Source organism: Telopea speciosissima, chromosome 3 (assembly GCF_018873765.1).
Source record: "Telopea speciosissima isolate NSW1024214 ecotype Mountain lineage chromosome 3, Tspe_v1, whole genome shotgun sequence".
Classification (NCBI taxonomy): domain Eukaryota; kingdom Viridiplantae; phylum Streptophyta; class Magnoliopsida; order Proteales; family Proteaceae; genus Telopea; species Telopea speciosissima.
In genome coordinates this window covers 22,670,277-22,689,145 of record NC_057918.1, presented here as the reverse complement: position 1 = coordinate 22,689,145, position 18,869 = coordinate 22,670,277, and the positions used below count along the sequence as shown (strand labels likewise).

Below are 18,869 nucleotides of genomic sequence, written 5' to 3'. Positions count from 1 at the left end.
TATCATTTAATAGATGCAACTTATACATAAATGTAGCTATTGGTTTTTTGCTGTTATATATAGGGAGGCTAATCCGATTGCAGACTTTATTGCCAAAGATGCGGCAAAGCATGGATCATCTTTTTCTATGATTGAGTTAACCCCTTACATTAAAGAGTGGATCATCTGTTTCTATGGTTGAATTAACCCTTTACATTAAAGATGAGCTTCTGATGGATGCCCACAGCAGACCAAGATTCAGGTTTTCGATATAACTATTTAGTGTGATTAAAACTCCCCCGCGGATGGCATTGCCGAAGGTGGGGGTTCTAATCTTTCTTTCTTTCTTGTTTTTTTTTTTGGGGGTATTGTGAGTCTAGTTCACTTTCCAGACATTTCTGTAATCATTTCTATTCTTTTTTCTTACAACAAATCACCTTGTAGCTAAAAAAACGAAACAAAACACAAAAGCTATGGGTTTTTTCCTTGTTTCCTATGATGTTGTTAAAGAAGATATTTTTAAGGCAGTCCATAGCTTCTTCTACCAACCATCTAAGATTAGAAGCATCAACCACACTTTTATTTGTCTTGTTTCTAAGTTTGAGGGGGCTGACTCCGTATCATCTTTTTGCTCCATCGCTGTTGTGATCTTTCTTTATAAGTTTATTACTAAAATTGTGACCACTAGAATTAACTTGGTTATTGATGCTTTAGTGGGCCATAATCAAGGAGCTTTCATCCCTCAGAGAAGTATTGCAGATAATATTCTTTTATGTCATAAAATTGCTAGGGGTTTTGACAGGAAAAATCAACTTGTTTCTATTCTTCTCAAACTTGACATTCACAAAGCATTTGATTCAATTAGATGAGAATATATTAATCTTCTTTCTTGGATGGACTTCCCGTCGAATTTCATTTATTGGATCTATTGTTACATATCATCAACTCAATTTTCAGTTTGGTCAATGATTCTCTTCAAGGGTTTCTTTAAATCTAGTTTAGGGATTCATCAGGGTTGTCCTATCTTTCCTTTACTGCTCTCTATTGCCATGGAAGGACTTTCCAAATCCTTGAGATTAAAATGGATGCAAACTCCAATCAACCAATTCCTAAGTGCAATGCTTTGAAGATCTCCCATTCATCTTTTGCAAATGACCTTATGATATTAAGCCTCTCGTAGCTACAATTTCTGATGAGTTAAAAATTTTCTTTAGGATGCCTGGCCTTTCTATTAACCCCTCCAAAAATTTTTTTTCTTTTTTTGCAAGTGTTCCTATTAATCTAAAAGCTCAGCATAAAGATAATTTGGGTTTCCCTGAGGGTCATCTTCATGCTAGCTACTTGGTTCTCCCGTTGATTTCTTCGAAGCTCTCTATCCATCACTGTTCTCTTTTTCTCGATAGGCTTCTACATAAACTTTGGTTATGGAAGAGCAAGATCCTTTCTTTTGCTGACCTATTAGAGCTTATTAGATCAGTTATGCAGAATTATTTTATTTATTGGTATGGAGTCTTTGGTCTGTCAGCTTCTATTACATCTAAAATTGAATCCATTAGGTCATCTTTTCTTTGGAAAGGCCAGGAGAGCTCAAATTTTGTTCATCCCATGGGTTGGGCTAAATTTGTCTCTCTAAAGAGGAGGGAGGCCTTGGCTTCGTAGGGTTAAGGAATCCAACATTGTTGGCATCATAAATCTTATTTGAAAAACTATTTCTAAAATGAAGAGTATTTGGATTGATTGGGTATAATCCACATACCTCAAGTCTGACTCCATCTGAACTACATCTTGTTTGATGGATGCATCCTGGTCACGAAGAAAGATTCTCAAATATAGACACCTTGCCTGTGATTCCATCCAGACAAGTATTAATGATGGTTTTGATGCTTACCTCTACCTTGACAATTAGCATCGTGATGGTGTGCTCATTTCCAAATATAGTAATAGAATCAATATGATGCTAGCTCAGATAGATTGGCTCAGGTTTCTTCCATTGTTCGTAATTGTTATTGGTTTCCTGGCCCAAGTAATTCCCATAAACTCAGCAAGGTTTAGAGTAAATTCCTAGCATCAAATTGAGACCTAGAGATAGTAAGGATTTAGTCATTTGGATTGTCAATACATCCAAAATTTTCTCATCATCTGCTTGGGATTTGGTAAGATCTAAGTCCCATAAAGTTCCATGATATAAGATGGTTTGGTTTAACTCCAACATCCCTAGATATTGTTTTACTATTTGGAGAGCTATAATCAATTCTCTTCCTACTCAGAAGTGAAGTTCCTTCTTCATAGGCATTTGTCAATCCCTAACTGTTGCCTTTGTTGGAGTACTTTTGAAAATGTAAATCCTTTATTCTTCTCATGTCTTTTCTCCAATTCATTCTAGATATATTTTCTTAAAATGTGTGGCCCCATCCTATAGTTATCCTTCCTTTTATTAGAAAATAGAGGTAGATCTTAAAAAACTTTAGTAACGAATCACATGTGATATCCTTGGAAAATTGTCATTCGATGCAATGATTTATCATGTGCTGGGAAAGAAACAAGAGAATCCTTGATAATGATAGAGATAAATCACACTTCTTTCTATGAAAGTAAAATCCTGTCATTTCATAGGTATACTCAAAAAACATGCTAGACAAAGATAACTCTTGATAATGACAGATAAATTACTTTCAAATTATGTTGAGAACCCTTGTTTATAGTTGACTTATAGAACTTTTCGAAATAAGACAAGGGGCAAACAAAAGAAGGTTTCCTTTTTCATATTTTTTTCCCCAACAAGTGAGCTTCTGGGGTTGGAAACCCAGACATCTAAACGGCATTTCAAAAGATAAACCATCTGTGTGCCATTAGCCTTATTGATAAATGATAAGTTCCTTACATTGCTGCAGCTAGGTTAAGGAATCAAATCCCATGTTCACCCTTCTAATCCTCCAACCACACACTTCTGGAAAGGGAGTTTCCACTTTGGCTTTTGAACGCTAGTGGGGAATGTAGTTCTATGTTAACTGTTTTAAAGATATTTTCTCCCAAAAATGTTATTTTTTACCCAATAGGCAATCCGCTGGTTCATGTTAGCACCTCAAGATGCTATTTTTGCCACTCATCATCTTCCTGGTTATGGTTTTGTTGGACTTGGGTGACCAAATATCTAAATTTCAGACTCCAGTCTCTGTTCATTTCTTTTAAGCTCTGTTTAGATCTCAAATTTGATTCTACATTGAACCTGGTGAGGATGATTTGACATGATTATAGATTAGAATTTCTATTTAAGGCACTAAATTCCATATCTCAAATATAAATAAAACTCCACAACTTCAGGTTAAGGTCTCAATTCTTAATTATTGTGGGAATTAAGCATGGAGATAAAGGATACAATTCCCGAGATGGCGATGCCTCTCCACCTGATCTATGCAAATCAAGGTAATTTCTGGTTATTTGAAGCCCCATGATCCAAACTGAGCTTTTCGTAATATACTTGCATTTGTGGTTGGACCCTGAATCCCACTGCAAAATAGAAAAGACATAAGAGAAGTAGATTGTACTCGTATGGAATGAATTAGCATACAGTAGGCCTTGAAAATTTTATGGTTAGAGGGCAGCCTTTAGTAGACATCAACCAAAGTAATGACCAGAATCCACAAATCAAAAGGTTTAAGCATTGCTTTCTTCTTACCGCATATGTGCACAGCTTAATTATACAAAATTATTGACTGCAGTTACATTACCTAGGTCAGCCAGTAACGTACATCACGAATCTGTTACTCCGAAGGCATCACCCAAGTTGAAGTTCAAATTGCCTCTCATAGTTCTCCTCCCAATCCCTCCATTGCCTTTCCTCATCATTGCAGCAAACTCCCCATAATCTATTTGCCCATCCTGTTTAATTAAAAGCCAAGTAATGAAAATTAGCGTTAAACAATAGATTCCACCTAATAACATTGAGAAGAAAATTCACTGCCTAGAAAAACATGTACACTTGAAACTTTAGACTTTGTACTATGAAGATGGAGGACCCACATTGTCTTGATCAATTTCTTTGATTATCTCATCCAGGTGGACTTCACTCAGGCCAAACTGCCTGCAAGCATGCTGTAGCTCATCAATGGTTATAGAACCACTACCATCTTTGTCAAAAAAGGAAAAGGCAGACATCAAATTCTCCTCTCTCTCCATCTTGTTCATGTGCATGGTAGCAGCAAGGAATTCACCATAGTCTATCGTTCCATCATTGTCAATGTCAGCCTGCCAAACTATTCCATGTTAAGATTTCATCTTGCTAGGCAGCTCATAGTAGAAATAAAGAAAGCAAAAGAACCCTATGGTGACTGCATAAGCATTTCAAAGTCCTATCATAAATGTACACAACCTTAACAGAGCGTAAAATTCAATCGATGTCTTCCTATAAATTTACTCACCGCCTCCATAAGGGCCTTGATCTCAGACTCCATGAGTTCAGAGCCTACTTTTTTTAAACCTTCTTTTAGCTCATCAAAAGTAATTGTTCCACTGTTGTCTGTGTCAATCATTTTGAACAGCTCCTTTAAACCCCCAATTTCTTCCTCTGACAGGCTTTCTGCTATAACCTGCACAAATAGATTTTGTCAATGTAAACAATTCACAACATATCCCTTGCAAAAGTAAGATCCTACAAGAGGAGTTGACACAAATTAGCTTTGATTATCTCATGATATAATTCGATAAATTTTTCAATTAGTCAATCTGTGAGGCAAATTAAACAGCTATTGTGAGGCTAAGAAAAAGCACAATAGTCCATTTGTCCCATGAGGAGTAGACTATTCTATCATTTTTAGGTAGTCAATAGTCTTTGACAATTTTCAATTCCAACCTTATTATCCTTAACCAATTGCTACTGAAATCCCTACCACTTTCCCAACTCTACAATTAGTGGATTAACTTATCCCTTGCAAAAGCAACATCATACAAGAATGATAGGAAATGTAAATTAATTTTATTTTTCTCACAAATGAGATATTTCTTATTAGATTTCCAGCTCAAAAGACCAGTGTATTAAGTGGAGGTACTACCAGGTATATTGACAGAATGGGGATCCTACTCGCAGCCTATGTGGGATCCAACACTCCCCTCACATGTAGGTGGGTTGGAACCACCGTACACGTGAATGAAGGAAGGGGACACACTGAAGCAGGACCAGGACCCGCAGAAAGATCTGGACATGCTCTGCTACCATGTTAGATTCCTGCTTCAAAAGACCAGTCCATTAAGTGGAGGTACTACCAGGTATATGAACAGAATGGGGATCCCACTCATAGCCGATGTGGAATCTAACAATTCTATCACTTTTTAGTCACCTTTTTAGTTAATCACTTTGGGATGTTGATGGCCTCGATGGAAGAGCTCAATCTGCAGGGGAAATTAGACAGCAATAGGGAGGATGAGAAGAAAAGGAGTCCAGTTCCATTCGAATCATATTATTCTACAACTTTTTAGTAGTTACTTTGTCTTCTTTATTTCTCTTGCACCTTAACCCCACAATTAGAAATAAAAGGTCCCTCCTTTGAAGTATTATCTATAATAACCAGTTAAGCCCTAAACCTTTGTTAGCAAGCCTTCTCTTCTAATTGCTCTTTTTTCTTTCTTTCTTCGGGGTGGGGCTAAGACTTTACCAAACAGCATAAAGACCCATACTGATAGAGCACCACAATGTGTCCTGCATCACTTGAGATTTTGGTTCTTGCCATAGTAGAAAGTTAATACCCTCTAACAATTGAATACTAGAATCTCAAAAGTCAGAAAAGCATTTAGCAAGAGGAAGGACCAAACATAGTGTGATTGGTCTGTAAGAGGGAAACAAAGAAACAGAAGAAGACCTCTGGGAATTATCACCAAAAGGTGTTCTCTTGGACTAAAAAACCAGGTATGCAGCAAAATCAAAAAACATCCAATTTATTTCCATGGTGCATAATAATCAAATTACATCCCCAACAAATACCCTTTTATAACATTTCTAACGTAGTTCTCAGCCATGTATTTGTTACCTAGTTTTCAGGAAACCGAAATATTTCGCATAACAAAGAAATTTCGGTCTGTCGATGGTTTTGATGGATGATTTCAAGGCCCAAATTGCCATATTAGGTCCCAAAACTTCTAAGAAACCTTATTATTAGGTCCCAAAACTTCTAAGAAACCTTATTTTAAGCCATCTAAATATAGTGGGACCCATGGATTGTAAAAAAAGATGCACTCAAAATGGAAGTTTGACTTTGGACCCTAGGTTGGTAGTATACGTTATGCATTGTTGAATACATTCTCTAATGTGGCCTGTTCCACACAAAATTTGGTACTAGAACACACATAATTCAATTAAAACAACTAAAATCTGCATTATAAATGAATAAACATAAAATTATAAACCGTTTCCTAATTATCAAATTCATTACAAAGAGTCAAAGATATGAGAGTGAAGAATATAAGCAAGTCACTCCTTTGCCCATCCAAGATTCATAGCACCACATCGAGTTCCAGACAAGATTAAACTTGTTCCATGCTTGTATGGAAGTAATTTGGCCAAAAATCACACAAAAAAAAAAACAAGTTTCCACAAACGTTAGAGTCGAAACCGGGGGTCTTTCGAATCTATACGTTTTGTATTAAAGGTTTACATAGTTTCAGTCGAAACAATACCGAAACCACACATATCATCAAAATTTCGACCAAAAACTTGCACTTTTTACATATAGCATGGAGTTTCATTCCAACATCTTGCAAAACCGAAATATTTCGTGAAATTTCGGCGAAACCTTGAACATTGTTTGTTAATTAGGAAAAGAAATAAAAAGATAGCAATAAAAATACAACATCAAAGCTATAGTACCATGAAATACCCTAATGCTAATGAACCCAAAGAAAGAAATCTTTGGAACAAACAAATATCATCATTCTGCCTAACACACATGATCAGACACACATTACAGTAATGCCTACTTTAGAAAATACGCATGTCTTGATTCTGACCCCTCCCCCGACCCCAGTGTGCTGCCGGTCAACCAAATCGTCCCAGTTGAGCTGTTGGTCGATCGATAGGCGACCGGGAAGTTCAGCAGTATAGCCAGTTGACTGCCGGTCGACCATCAGAGCTCAAAAATGACCTTTAAGTCAGGCTTTTGACTCATTTTTCTTATTTTTTATTCAAGACTTAGAGAAAAACCAGAGGAAAAGGGAAAGGAAAGGAAAGAAGAGGAAGAGAGTAAAGGAGGGGGATTGTGGATTAGAGGGCTTTGGATTTGATTTGCAATCAAAGTGTACAGGTCTCAGATCTTAGGGATCGAAAGGAGAAGTTCTAAAAAAAAGGATTTTGACACCCAAGTGGTAGAATTTTGATCTCCATCTTAGTTTATTTGATTCTTTATGGTTTTAAAGTACATATGCATGCCCAGTGGATATAGGATGGTGTATTAGTATGAGTATGAGTGAAGGGAGATGAAACCCCGTAGTGTTCTTGGGAAAATAGTGGCGGAAGTGCCATTCCTGAGCTGTTTTCTCCGTACCAGTCAACTGGTAAGTGGTAATACCCGAATGCCCTAAGGAGGGCTGTTTAGAGAGGTTTGTTAAGTAGGAATGGTGGGGGACCTTACATACTATTCTAAGAGCAATTAAAGAGGGCCTAATACATATGAATTGTTATGTAGGAGCCTTGTGATTCAAGAAATCGGATCGTTTGAGGTTGTTTAAGAGCAGTATAGCTACAAGTACATAGTAGAGACATTGAATTGAGGGGAATTCTATCATAATGCATATGTTTTACAGTATTTCCTATTGCAGCATGTTTCATGTATCATGGAGTTATGTTTTTAAATGAAATGCATTATATGTTTAGCACGATGATCTACTGTGAATATAATACTAGTATGATGTGATTCATACATAGTATGAATATAATCCTAGTATACTGTGATTCTAAGATTCTAATGAACCTCACGAGTAAACGAATGGAAAGAGAATGAAAGAATGAAAGGCCAGTCAATGTCAAACTCAAGAAACGACTCAGATCCATTGAGCTCCGAAGGGGGCAAGAAACGGGCAAGGCATTGAGAGGAATCAAACATCCTACTCAAGAAATGACCCAAATTCGTTGAGCTCTGTAGGGGGCAAGAAACGGACAAGCCATTGAGGGTACGCAGACAACCACTCAAGAAACGACCCAGATCCATTGAGCTTCGCAGGTTGGGTGAGAAACGGGCAAGGCGTTGAGAGAGGGTAGACGTCCAGATCCGTCGAGCCCCAAAGGCTGGGCAAAAAAGGGGCATGGCGTAGAGGCTCAAGAGTAAGGAAAACTAAAGAAAAGAAAAGAAAGTAAAAGGGATAAGCTATGTTTTACTGAGCATGTTTTCAATAGTAGTTTTGAATCCTATGCATGATAATTATGTATGACCAGAGATATGTATTATAGTCCAGATTGATGCATTCATGAGTTCAACATGATTTTAGTATGTTTCCCCATGTATGTAGGACTTCTTTATCGATGTGATGTGATTCGTCTCACTAAGCTAGTTAAGCTCACCCCATTGTTATGATGTTATATAGAGTCAGAACATGTTCAGTGTCGATGCACTGCCTGTACTTTCAGAAATCAGGGGAACGATGTACATCCCTCAGAGGGATGAGGATGATGCAGAGACTTTAGACATTTCTTTTGTTATGATATTTTGAAATGATGTAATATGACATAAAAGTTAGAGGTTAACTGTGGAGTTACAAATACAGTGTTACTTAGCCTTTTGAATAGATGAATGAGTCAGGTGATGATATGAAGATGAGTATGAATGTAATTAATTGATATCCGATCCTGTGGATGTTAAGGCCTCCCGAGCCAGTATATGTAGATGATTTATGATGTTTTAGTCTTCTGCTGCGGTATTTATGATTATGAATTCAAATTTGTCCATTGTAGAATGTATGATATAGATGATCGGCCGTTATCACACATCGGGCCAATTCCCATATCTTTAACTCGGATTTGGGGGCGCTACACCCTCTATTACAAAAAGACTGTCTTGTTTGATGGAACAAAAATTTGCATTTTAAGGAGGTTTTTTGTTAATGCATTAATCACCCACTAATTCAAACCCTGTTTCCAGCATTCCCCCTATTAATTTGGTCTAGGTAGTAGACTGAAACAATTACGATAATTGATAAATGAATACAATGAATGTGGTTGAGTAAATAGGGGCATTATGGAAAATCCAACAAAACTTCATATCATGGTTTCTAAAATTGACAACACTTTTGGGACAGTGCAAACTTCAAACAGGACTATCTTTGTGGAATGGAGGGAGTACAGCATATAACAGGCCCATGACAAAAGTGTTGGGGGTACGCTGTCTTGTATTCCGTCGCTTGCATTAGTGGGTTGATTCCAAAGGGCCGTAGGGGCCAAAGGGGGAGTGTTAGCATATGTGTGTGTCTGTTTGTGTGTGTGTTACTGTTATGGGTGATTTTCCTATTGTAATTAGTATTGGTTTCCTAGTATGTTTCAGATTCACAGTGTGGTTAGGATTAGATAACTAATAGCGAGCTAAGAAGTCTAAGTAGTTTATTTTATTTCTACTTTGTAATCTCAGTTAACACAAGTAAAGTTGCTGGCTGGCAGTAGATACTATTCTGATCTATCGACACAAGCCCTCCTCCCTCAATCTCTTTCTTTCTTTCTCTATCAGTTCTCTTCTTCTTCACAGGTTCTGGTTGCTAAGCTTTTATCACAGAACTAATAGAATAAGCAGGCACAAAAGGAATTCGAATACAAATTGTGATCAGGTAGAAGTTCAGGTAGCAAAGTTCATGACTCAGAATTCAGTCAAGAGTTAAAGAATTGGCTTATCATCATTCTAAATATTGTGAAACAATACCACAAGATCAAATCAAGAAAAATAAAAAATAGAAGTAAATGATGAGAAAAAAGAATCAGACACTAACAATTGTGGGAGGATATTCCTCATCAACCACTTCCGGGCGAGAACCTCCTGAGTAACTCTTTATTCTATCTTCCATTAAAGGATCAATAATAAGCATCTATGTAAAAGACTTTGTTAAGATTCGGAGAACATCACCAAAAAGCAAAAGTAACCGCTTTACTACACTGTACTCTTCTACATTTTCTTTCAATAAGGCCTCACCATACTGTATTAGGCACCCAAGAGACTGATATATGAAACCCTCAATCCAATTGTCAAGCAAACAAGAAAAAAAATTCCAACAGCTAGCGTACATTTGTACTGCATAATATTTACAGATACAAGCACATCTGAGCATCAATTTCCATACTTTCAGTGCAACCTTGTATGCTTATCTTCTGATTTAGCATACTCATTAAAACATCTTTGGTGCCTTAAATACTGGTTACTCCAGAGAACAGCAACAGGCAGAAACAACCAAAGCGTTCAATACTTGGGTTGGTACTCAGTAATCGCCAGCTGACCAAGAATCATTAAAGGAGTTAAAAGAAGCAGTGAAGCAAGACCTCATGCAGCTGGCATAACCCAAGAAACCTCCAAGGTAGGTCATGTTAAATCAGTTTAGAACTCCTAAGCAAAAAGGGCGACAAAGTAACAGGTGTAGCAATACTGGGAATTGGAACAGATGATGCAACTCATTCAGAAAGTTACACTAAGGTGAAATTTTTTGTGTAGGTAGTTTTTCAAGATAGCATTTTCGTTGCTGACCATCTGACTTCTAGAGCTACTTTAATGCGTGTTTGCATGTTATATCTGCCTATTTTCTCAAGAAGATAAATCCTCATCTGCTGATAAATTGCATGCCTGTTCATGAAGCTTCTATTGATGTTTTGAATTCCTTACATATGCAAGGAGGATAATGGAAACTAGACGATTTGTAATATGGTTCAACTCGCAGGCCTTCATCTGGGAGTAAAAAGAACATGATCTTTTATATCTGCAGCTGCTCTTTGGAGCGTCCTCCCCCCCCCCCCTCTTCCATAAGATAAATTTTATTCTTTGAAGCATTTGGATGGCAAGGAATGGAAAAGCTTTGAAAAATTACTCTGTTCAAGCTTAAAGAATTGCAGAAATTGCAGAGTATTCACATATCTTCCTGACATATTTTGCCCAGAGTTAACTCTAACAACTACAGAGATCTGAACTAATTGTAGAACATTTTTGTATTGTAACTATACTTTCAGTGTAGAGGTTTATAAAGTGAAGCCTCTTGTACATATTCCGCTTAGGGTTCTCTCCTACCCCCAGCTTCAAACTACTAAACTTTCTAAGTTTTAGAAAAGCATCTGTAAGGTTGTATAGCGAGGTTGAGAATTAACAAAGCTTTCCAAACAAAAACTTGAAATCTTTGAGGAGATTCCTTCTTTATATACTACTTTGTAAAATAAGGCTCAATTTAACATTTGACTCAGGACAATCTGGAAGTTCCAGATTCTTAATCTATAATGCATGTTTCAATCAAGAAATGAATAACCCACCAAACAGCTGTTCCAGCTCATTAGATTCACATTTGTCGAACCTATTTCTAAGAACAGGACACACCATCAAAGGAATAAATATCTTGTACATAATTAGCAACAAAAGCTCCTTTATTTTAGGCCAGCCTCAATGGATAAGGATATTGGTTATTATACAGAATATCAATTTAAAAGCTAGCCTTACCCATCACCCACCTGATTTTGAGGCCTTGAGTGAAGGACAAATTGTCATGCATGATTATCAGCCACAATTAAGTTCTTCCAATTGCAAGCCATATACAACAACTCAGCCTTATCCCAACTAAATGGGGTCGGCTACATGGATCCTTTCACTCCAATCAGCTATATTCGAGGTCATACTTGAATACTTGATACAAGGCCCAAGCTATATATGTCTTTCCTCACCACTTCTCCTAAGACCATTTTAGGTTTGCCCCTGGCTCTTTTAGTTCCTTCAATCTGAATCAAATCACTCCTCCATACTGGAGCATCCAAAGGCCTCCGTTGAACATGGCCATGCCACCTCAAAGGACTTTCTCGTAGCTTATCATGTATCGGAGCTACACCCAAATCAGCTCTAGTATGATCATTCCTTACTTTATCGTTCCTAGTTTTGCAACGCACCCATCTCAACATCCTCATCTCCACTGCACTGAGTTTATCTATATGATGCTTCTTAATTGCCCAGCATTTCGCACCATACACCATAGCCAGTCGTATGACTATCCTATAAAATTTCCTTTAAGTTTTAAGGGAATTCTCCGATCACATTCCAAACATATTTCTCCACTTCGTCCATCCTATTTTAATTCTCGGTGAAACACCATCCTCTATATCACCTTCTTTATTTATGAATTGCACGTCTATAGCTCCTTCTCGAGTAAGTTAAGCTTAACCCCTTGGCCTAGCCCTGGATCAACTAGCTCAGATGATTTGGCTTTTAAGATTAAACTATTCGTATGCAACTGATCGTAGACCACTCTCTCCCAGTGGTCGAGCTGATTTACCACTGGCGCCCCTGTTGAATTTTGGTTTTCTTGCTAAGCGCGCACCTGACTCTCCATTGGGCTCATTCACTCCTTCTAAAGACAGTCATCGTTGTGAATCTTCCCTCTTCCTTTCTCGGCCCCTTGTCTTGGTCAGTCTGTCATAGCCCATGCACCGGGTTGAGCTTTAACCCCCTTTAGGGATTGAATGACTTATAAGCCATTTGTAATGGTTGACCAGGAGTGAGATGACTTGCTTGCAAAGAACGTCTTTCACGGGAAACTACTCAAAATTCCTTTGCTCTCGTTGCCTCTATCGCTCGAACCAATCCCATTGAGAACACTGACCCTCAAGCAGGACTTGCCTAAGGTCGACGCTAACTGCTTCAACCCCAGATACCTAAAATAATCACCTTGCGGAATCTCCCTCTCACCAATTTTCACCACCTCATTATCCGTCCTAATGTAACCAAAGTTACACACCAGATACTTCATCTTCGTTCTACTTATCGTAAAACGTTTTGATTCCAAGTCGATCTCCATAACTCCAACTTGGCGTTGATCCTTGTTTTTGTCTCATCCACAAAAACAATATCATCAACAAAAAGCATACACCAAGGAACCTCATCTTGAATGTCTCTAGTTAAATCATCCATGATAACCGCAAACAAATAAGGGCTTAAAGCTGATCCTTAATGTAACTCAACAATACCTTGGCCCCCCAACAGACACTTGTCACCGCATCATCATACATACCTTTTATTATGTCCACATATTTACTTGAAAGACTTTTCTCTAGTACTTGCAAGCCATATATTTAACTTAAATGAAACCTACCCCACAAGTTCCTGGTTGGCTGTTTCAGTAGTAGACCTCCAAGGGTCCTTGCCAACAATGATTTTATTCATCAATCAAAGTATTTCTCAGACCAAGACCACCCAGCCTTTTAGGTTCAGAACCTGATTCCAGATGAAACTCTAGTGCAACCTTTCCAAAGGAAGTATGCCCATCGAGACTCCAATCTTTCAGTTACCAATGCAGGAATGATGAATAAATTTCTTTATGGGAACTGTTCGACTTCAAAAGTTGTTGGAAGGGGAACTGTCAAGCTGAAACACACCTCCACAAAGGTGATTACGTAAAAAATTAAATACAATCTTGGGTACGTAGCACTCCCTCCTTGGCACCCTTGACCTCACTGACTAAACTTGTAGATCTGCTAGCAGGGCTCATCCTTTCATCAACTGAAATATTGAGTCCTCAGTATTCAATTGGCTTCAGGATCATCTATAAGACTATTGCCTCCAGAAGTCCTAAACCCTTACAGATGTATGGGTCTAAAATTTTCTGCAGGCATTCTTTACTAATTGGTGGAGATGCTCCATGCCCAACAAGATATAGCATGAAACTTAATTACTTGTAATAGATGGTACCCATGGCTTACTTCCATCCAACATAAATTTCTTCCCCCTACTTAAATTTCTTTAGCTGGTTGATACATTTGTACTCCCAACTTAAATTTCTTCCTCCTACCTATACAAGAAACAGCTAATGAAACTCTTGTATAGAAAATTGTCATCCTATTGGATTAGGTAGCCTCACAATAGTGGGTTTGATATTCATAACAGCACAGCAAGCTTACCGAATCTTTGATAAAGGATCCATAGGATCTTCAAATTCCACAGAACCCTAGGCTTTTTTTTCTTTTTTGTTGGGGAGGGTGGGAGGAGGAGGGCGTGGGGTGAGAAACCTTGATTAAATCCACATTTTGGAGCCTTCTCACACACTACTTGTCAGTGCTTAGAATACCTCAAAAGGCTTTCAATACCATTGAGAATATCTTTTGGGGTTTTTGTGGGAAGCGAGGAGAGCCAGAGAGATTATTTGATAGGTTAGGAGACTCTCCCTCTGCTGACAATGATGGGGAGTTTGGAATTTGGTAATGTGGACAGCAAGATTTTTACTTTGCTAGCCAAGAAGATTTGGAGATTTCCTATGAAGCAGCCATCTTTGTGGCATGGGGTGATATGTTCTATTTGCAAGCTGTCAAGTAATGATTCTGATTCAACAGAAGCAGAAAGAAGCAATGCTGAGAGTACCTTGGAAGTGTATTAGGAGAGTTCTGCCTTTAATGAGCCACTAGACCATATATAACGTTGGTAATTGGCATAAGATTAGGCTTCCAGAAGATAATTGATGGGAGGGTATGTATCTTCAAGAAATTGTTTCCCTACACTGTACATTTGGAATTCTGCTAATAGAATTGTAAGTGTACAGTGGTGGAGAAGGACAGGGTAAACTGGGATTAAGGATTTAGGGAATGTCAGATCCTAGGTGTCTAAAATCTTTTAGAGGTTTGAAAGACATTAACAGTACATCATAAACATATACATCCACATCTTAGCTTTGTTTGGGGGAGGAGGGAGAAAGAAGCGAAGATTATTTTATTTCTTTAGGGGGGGGAGGCAGGGGGAGGAGAGAATAAGAACAAAATTTAGTTAGAAAATAAACAAAGGAACAAGAGAGACATACATGAAAACAGACAATCTCTAACAAAACAGAGCTAAGAATACATCAGCCCCCACCACACTTTTCTATACATTCATTTCTTATTTCCTTTGACTTCTTGGTGTTACCGATTACTGAATGGAGCAACATAAGGGGAACCCATTTCACCCATTGATCTAATCCTCCTAAATTTCAACACACAATAAGTGGCCTTTAAACCACAGTAAATTTCAAATCTTTACATACTGCAAAGAAAGTATGTAGGAGTGACGAAAATTACAAGCGGATGCAATTCACTGTTCACACGTCTCTTATAATTAAAAACAATAATCAAAATTCACCTAAGTGATCAATTAACAACAAAACAAATTGATATAAGCTTACGCGCAAAGCCATCTTCTTAAGCTTGTTCATCGCAGAAAATTGCTTCAAGCGTGATAAAACTGCAGAATCCAGAGGTTTATCTGGAGCAACTCTGTCATCCACAATCCATGGGTGACCTGGTAAAGAATTTAATCTCAACATCATGAAGAATAGAGCTAAGGGTGTACCAATACTAAGACATGCATTAACTCTCTTAGAGAGTTCTTTCTAACAAACTGTCAATACTGCTGAAAATGACTCACAGAGCACTTCATGGGCAGTTAGTCTTGTCTTTGGGTTCCTATCAAGCATCTTCCGTATCAGATCTTTTGCACTCTCTGAAATTCCAGGCCATGGTTCAGATTGAAAATCTAATTTCCCTTGTAAAATCTGCCTGAAGATCCCTGATTCAGTCTCTGGAAGAGAGAGAGAGAAGCAAATAAAAAACTGGTAAAAAAATATGGTTCCAGTTTTTTTCTTTTCTTTTTTTTTTTTTTTTTGGGGGGGGGGGGAGATGGGGGTGGAATATCCCTGCACGGAGAACAGTACATATGAACTCATCAACATTACCTGCCCAAAAAGGTGGAACACCACTTAATAAGATGTATAAAATAACTCCAGCACTCCATACGTCTGCTTCAGGTCCATATTGTTTCTTCAACACTTCAGGTGCAACATAATATGGACTTCCAACGACATCAAAAAAAGTATCCCCTGTAAAGACAAAAATAATTCAGATATAACAAAGTGCCACCAAAAAAAATAAAACTGGATTTAAATAAGGGAGAGAATAGAAACTGGTCCATCATGGTCATAGAAATATTAAATTAGATATATTATATGGGAGAAATTTCTCTGTCTGGGAGTGTGACCTATGCCAGCACTCCCATGAGTCTTTCTCTCTCCTCCCCATTTGAAAAAACATCTCTGCCCCTTGTTTTGAGGAGGAGAGAGATAGACACATGGGAGTGCTGGCATAGGCCACACTCCCGTACAGAAAACTACTTCCCATATTTTATATATATATATATATATCAATTGGGACCCACTGTAACTTGGTCCAACAGAGTAATCCCTACAAGTTAAAAGCAAACCAACTTAGAGTAGTTGGCAACTACCCAATCTAATGACAGATTGAAATGAATGGAGAATGCTACGAAAAGTTTGCAGGCTAGATGTCTCAAAACTATGATCATTCAATAAGGTTGGGCACTGGGTAATCTCCATCATGACCTATTCCATGGTGGTTTCCTGCCATTTGCATGTGAACATGTATAATGCATAAGCCATTGCGAGGTTATCCTGATGGTCTATCTTAAAGGTGCATTAAACATCCTCTGATGCCAATACATATCAAGTCCTTAGCCAAACTGTAAAACTATTTTCCTTTTTTTTTTTTTTGAAAAAACAAACATTTTAATAAACTCCCCACTTAAATTATTTCCAAGTTTTCCCCTTGCTTTTTTAAGTTTTGGAAATGTTAGTATGACAATAGGAAAAATGGGAAAGCAACCAGATTTCATGCATTAAATGCTTGAAATGGATTAATATTTTGGAACAGTTAAAAAGCCCCAAGTGGACAGTCTTTGAAGACTGGAGAGAGTATATGTATATATAGGTCACAAGTCAATGATCCAACCTTGCCATGTGGTAAAGCCAGAAAATGACGATAACTAAGTCTACCCATCAGAGAAACATTATCAAACTAATGCAAATGAGATACACAGACATCCATCCCTGGCTCACTGCCTCTTTATACTTACAACTTGTGTTCTCTTAATAACAGAAGACTGAGGTATGGTTTTCACTGCTCTTATTTCAACCATCATGTGATGGGAGCTAGAGGAATCTGTAAGAAGTGACCTACTGAAGATCAGTAGCCACCACATTGAATCAGACTCTTATATATTCATGTTGTCCCAGTGGTCAGTTTAGCATTTTCACTTCTCTCCTTCCTCTACAACTAGTCAACTCCTTATCTTCTTTGATGGAGGAAAAAGCACCCAGTTCCTTCCATTTCTTTGGGGGATCTGTATCCTTAACAAATACACCGGATCGGATGGCAAAATGTAGTAGTTGTTTAGGTGAATATGTGGGTGGACTTGTCAAAAATATGCTACTCTGCAAATAATTGACAAAATTTATTCCTGAAAAAAAAAAAGCATTTTGTTATAAGCATAATGCCTTCCAAAGTCTGGAGATTTACACACAATTATATCATCGATATATGAGTCATACAAACTATATCATCAATATGAGTCCTCCAACTTCAAATCACTATTAGTCAAAAGTTCCATGTTCCTCATATTCGTACATGCTCACATTGATCCATGGAGACGTTAAGATACTAAAGCTTTTTCTTCCCTAAAAATCATATGAATCTGATTCAGCTCATTTAGAACGTAGCCTTGTAAAGCATGCTGACCAATCTCAATAGCTGAAAGCCTAATACTAATGTTTTCACAATAAAGCATGTCAGACTGGCGCACTTTCACTTCTTTTACTTGTCACCTATCTGATTTCTGCAGTAATGATGAAAGCTTGTGCTAATTCATTAATAAAAAAAATAGACAACAAAAACATTCCTCTAAGTGGAAGGCAACCCTGCTTTCTCTTCAAACAGAAGGCAATTCGCAAGTACCTGCGCAACTTTTACCATCACAAATATTTTGCTCTGAATTGAAAACGAAATACAGGGGAATCAAGATAACACAAAATTAACAAGCCAACAAGTTTAACTTATAGTGGATAGATTCAGGTCATGAAAAATAGAAAAGAAAGAAGAATAGAATTCAATAAAATGGAAAGAACCCATCAATCAACCTGGTTTGTAGAACATGGAAAGCCCAAAATCGGTGGCCTTCATTGGAGCATCCTCATCAGAATTAGCAAACAAGAAGTTCTCAGGCTTGAGGTCTCTATGCATGACACCAAGAGAGTGACAAGCCTCCACAACCACAACAATGGTCTTGATCAGCTGTGCAGCCTGCCTTTCACTATAATGCCCCTTTTGAATAATCCGATCAAAGAGCTCCCCACCAGCACAAAGCTCCATAACCAAATGAATAAACAAAGAATCCTCATAAGCCCCTTTGATCCTCACCACGTTAGGGTGCTCAGACAAGTGGTGCATTATCTTAATCTCTCTATACACATCCTCATAATCCTCCATGCAAAGAAGCTTCCTCTTGGGTATAGATTTGCAGGCATATCGATTACCTGTAGACTTCTCTGTACAGAGGTATGTGGTTCCAAACTGACCTTGCCCTAGCTTCTGGCCGATCTGGTAAAGCTCCCTGAGGTTCTGGGTCTTATAAGGAAGAACTGAAATGGGTTTTGAATTTGAAGATGATGAATGTTTCTTCATGGGTGGAGCCGTGGTGTTCGTGCTCTGAATCGAAAGAAAGATTTTGATGATAGGATCACTTTCCCTTCCCTCTTCTCCAACTGGGTTTCTTGAAATCTTCTGTAGACTAATTTCTTTCTATCTTTCCCTTGTTTCAATTTTTCTATGGGCCGGGCAAATCAAACAGAATATTTTGATTTCTGTTTATTAGTGGGAA

General features: G+C 37.9%; 1 protein-coding gene across 1 annotated transcript; it reads right to left on the bottom strand.

The window, feature by feature from the left end:
* Nucleotides 1–3,215: 3,215 nt before the first annotated feature.
* Nucleotides 3,216–18,770, bottom strand: LOC122656239 (calcium-dependent protein kinase 24-like). The gene is made up of 8 exons (XM_043850724.1): nucleotides 18,130–18,770; nucleotides 15,877–16,020; nucleotides 15,570–15,722; nucleotides 15,328–15,443; nucleotides 4,398–4,565; nucleotides 4,000–4,224; nucleotides 3,708–3,858; nucleotides 3,216–3,486 (listed from the first exon to the last, which is right to left on the bottom strand). Exons 1-7 carry the CDS (start codon nucleotides 18,671–18,673, stop codon nucleotides 3,730–3,732), a joined length of 1,479 nt encoding a protein of 492 aa, XP_043706659.1. The 5' UTR covers nucleotides 18,674–18,770; the 3' UTR covers nucleotides 3,216–3,486; nucleotides 3,708–3,729.
* Between the last annotated feature and the right edge of the window lie 99 nt (nucleotides 18,771–18,869).

What these genes read in the sequence shown, in the direction of transcription:
- LOC122656239 (XM_043850724.1), bottom strand. Translation starts at nt 18,673, where the DNA reads ATGAAGAAACATTCATCATCTTCAAATTCAAAACCCATTTCAGTTCTT. An exon ending in TGTTCCACCTTTTTGGGCAG is followed by an intron (nt 15,723 to 15,876) that starts GTAATGTTGATG and finishes TCTCTCTTCCAG; the next exon opens with AGACTGAATCAGGGATCTTC. An exon ending in TTAAGAAGATGGCTTTGCGC is followed by an intron (nt 4,566 to 15,327) that starts GTAAGCTTATAT and finishes CTATTTGTGCAG; the next exon opens with GTTATAGCAGAAAGCCTGTC.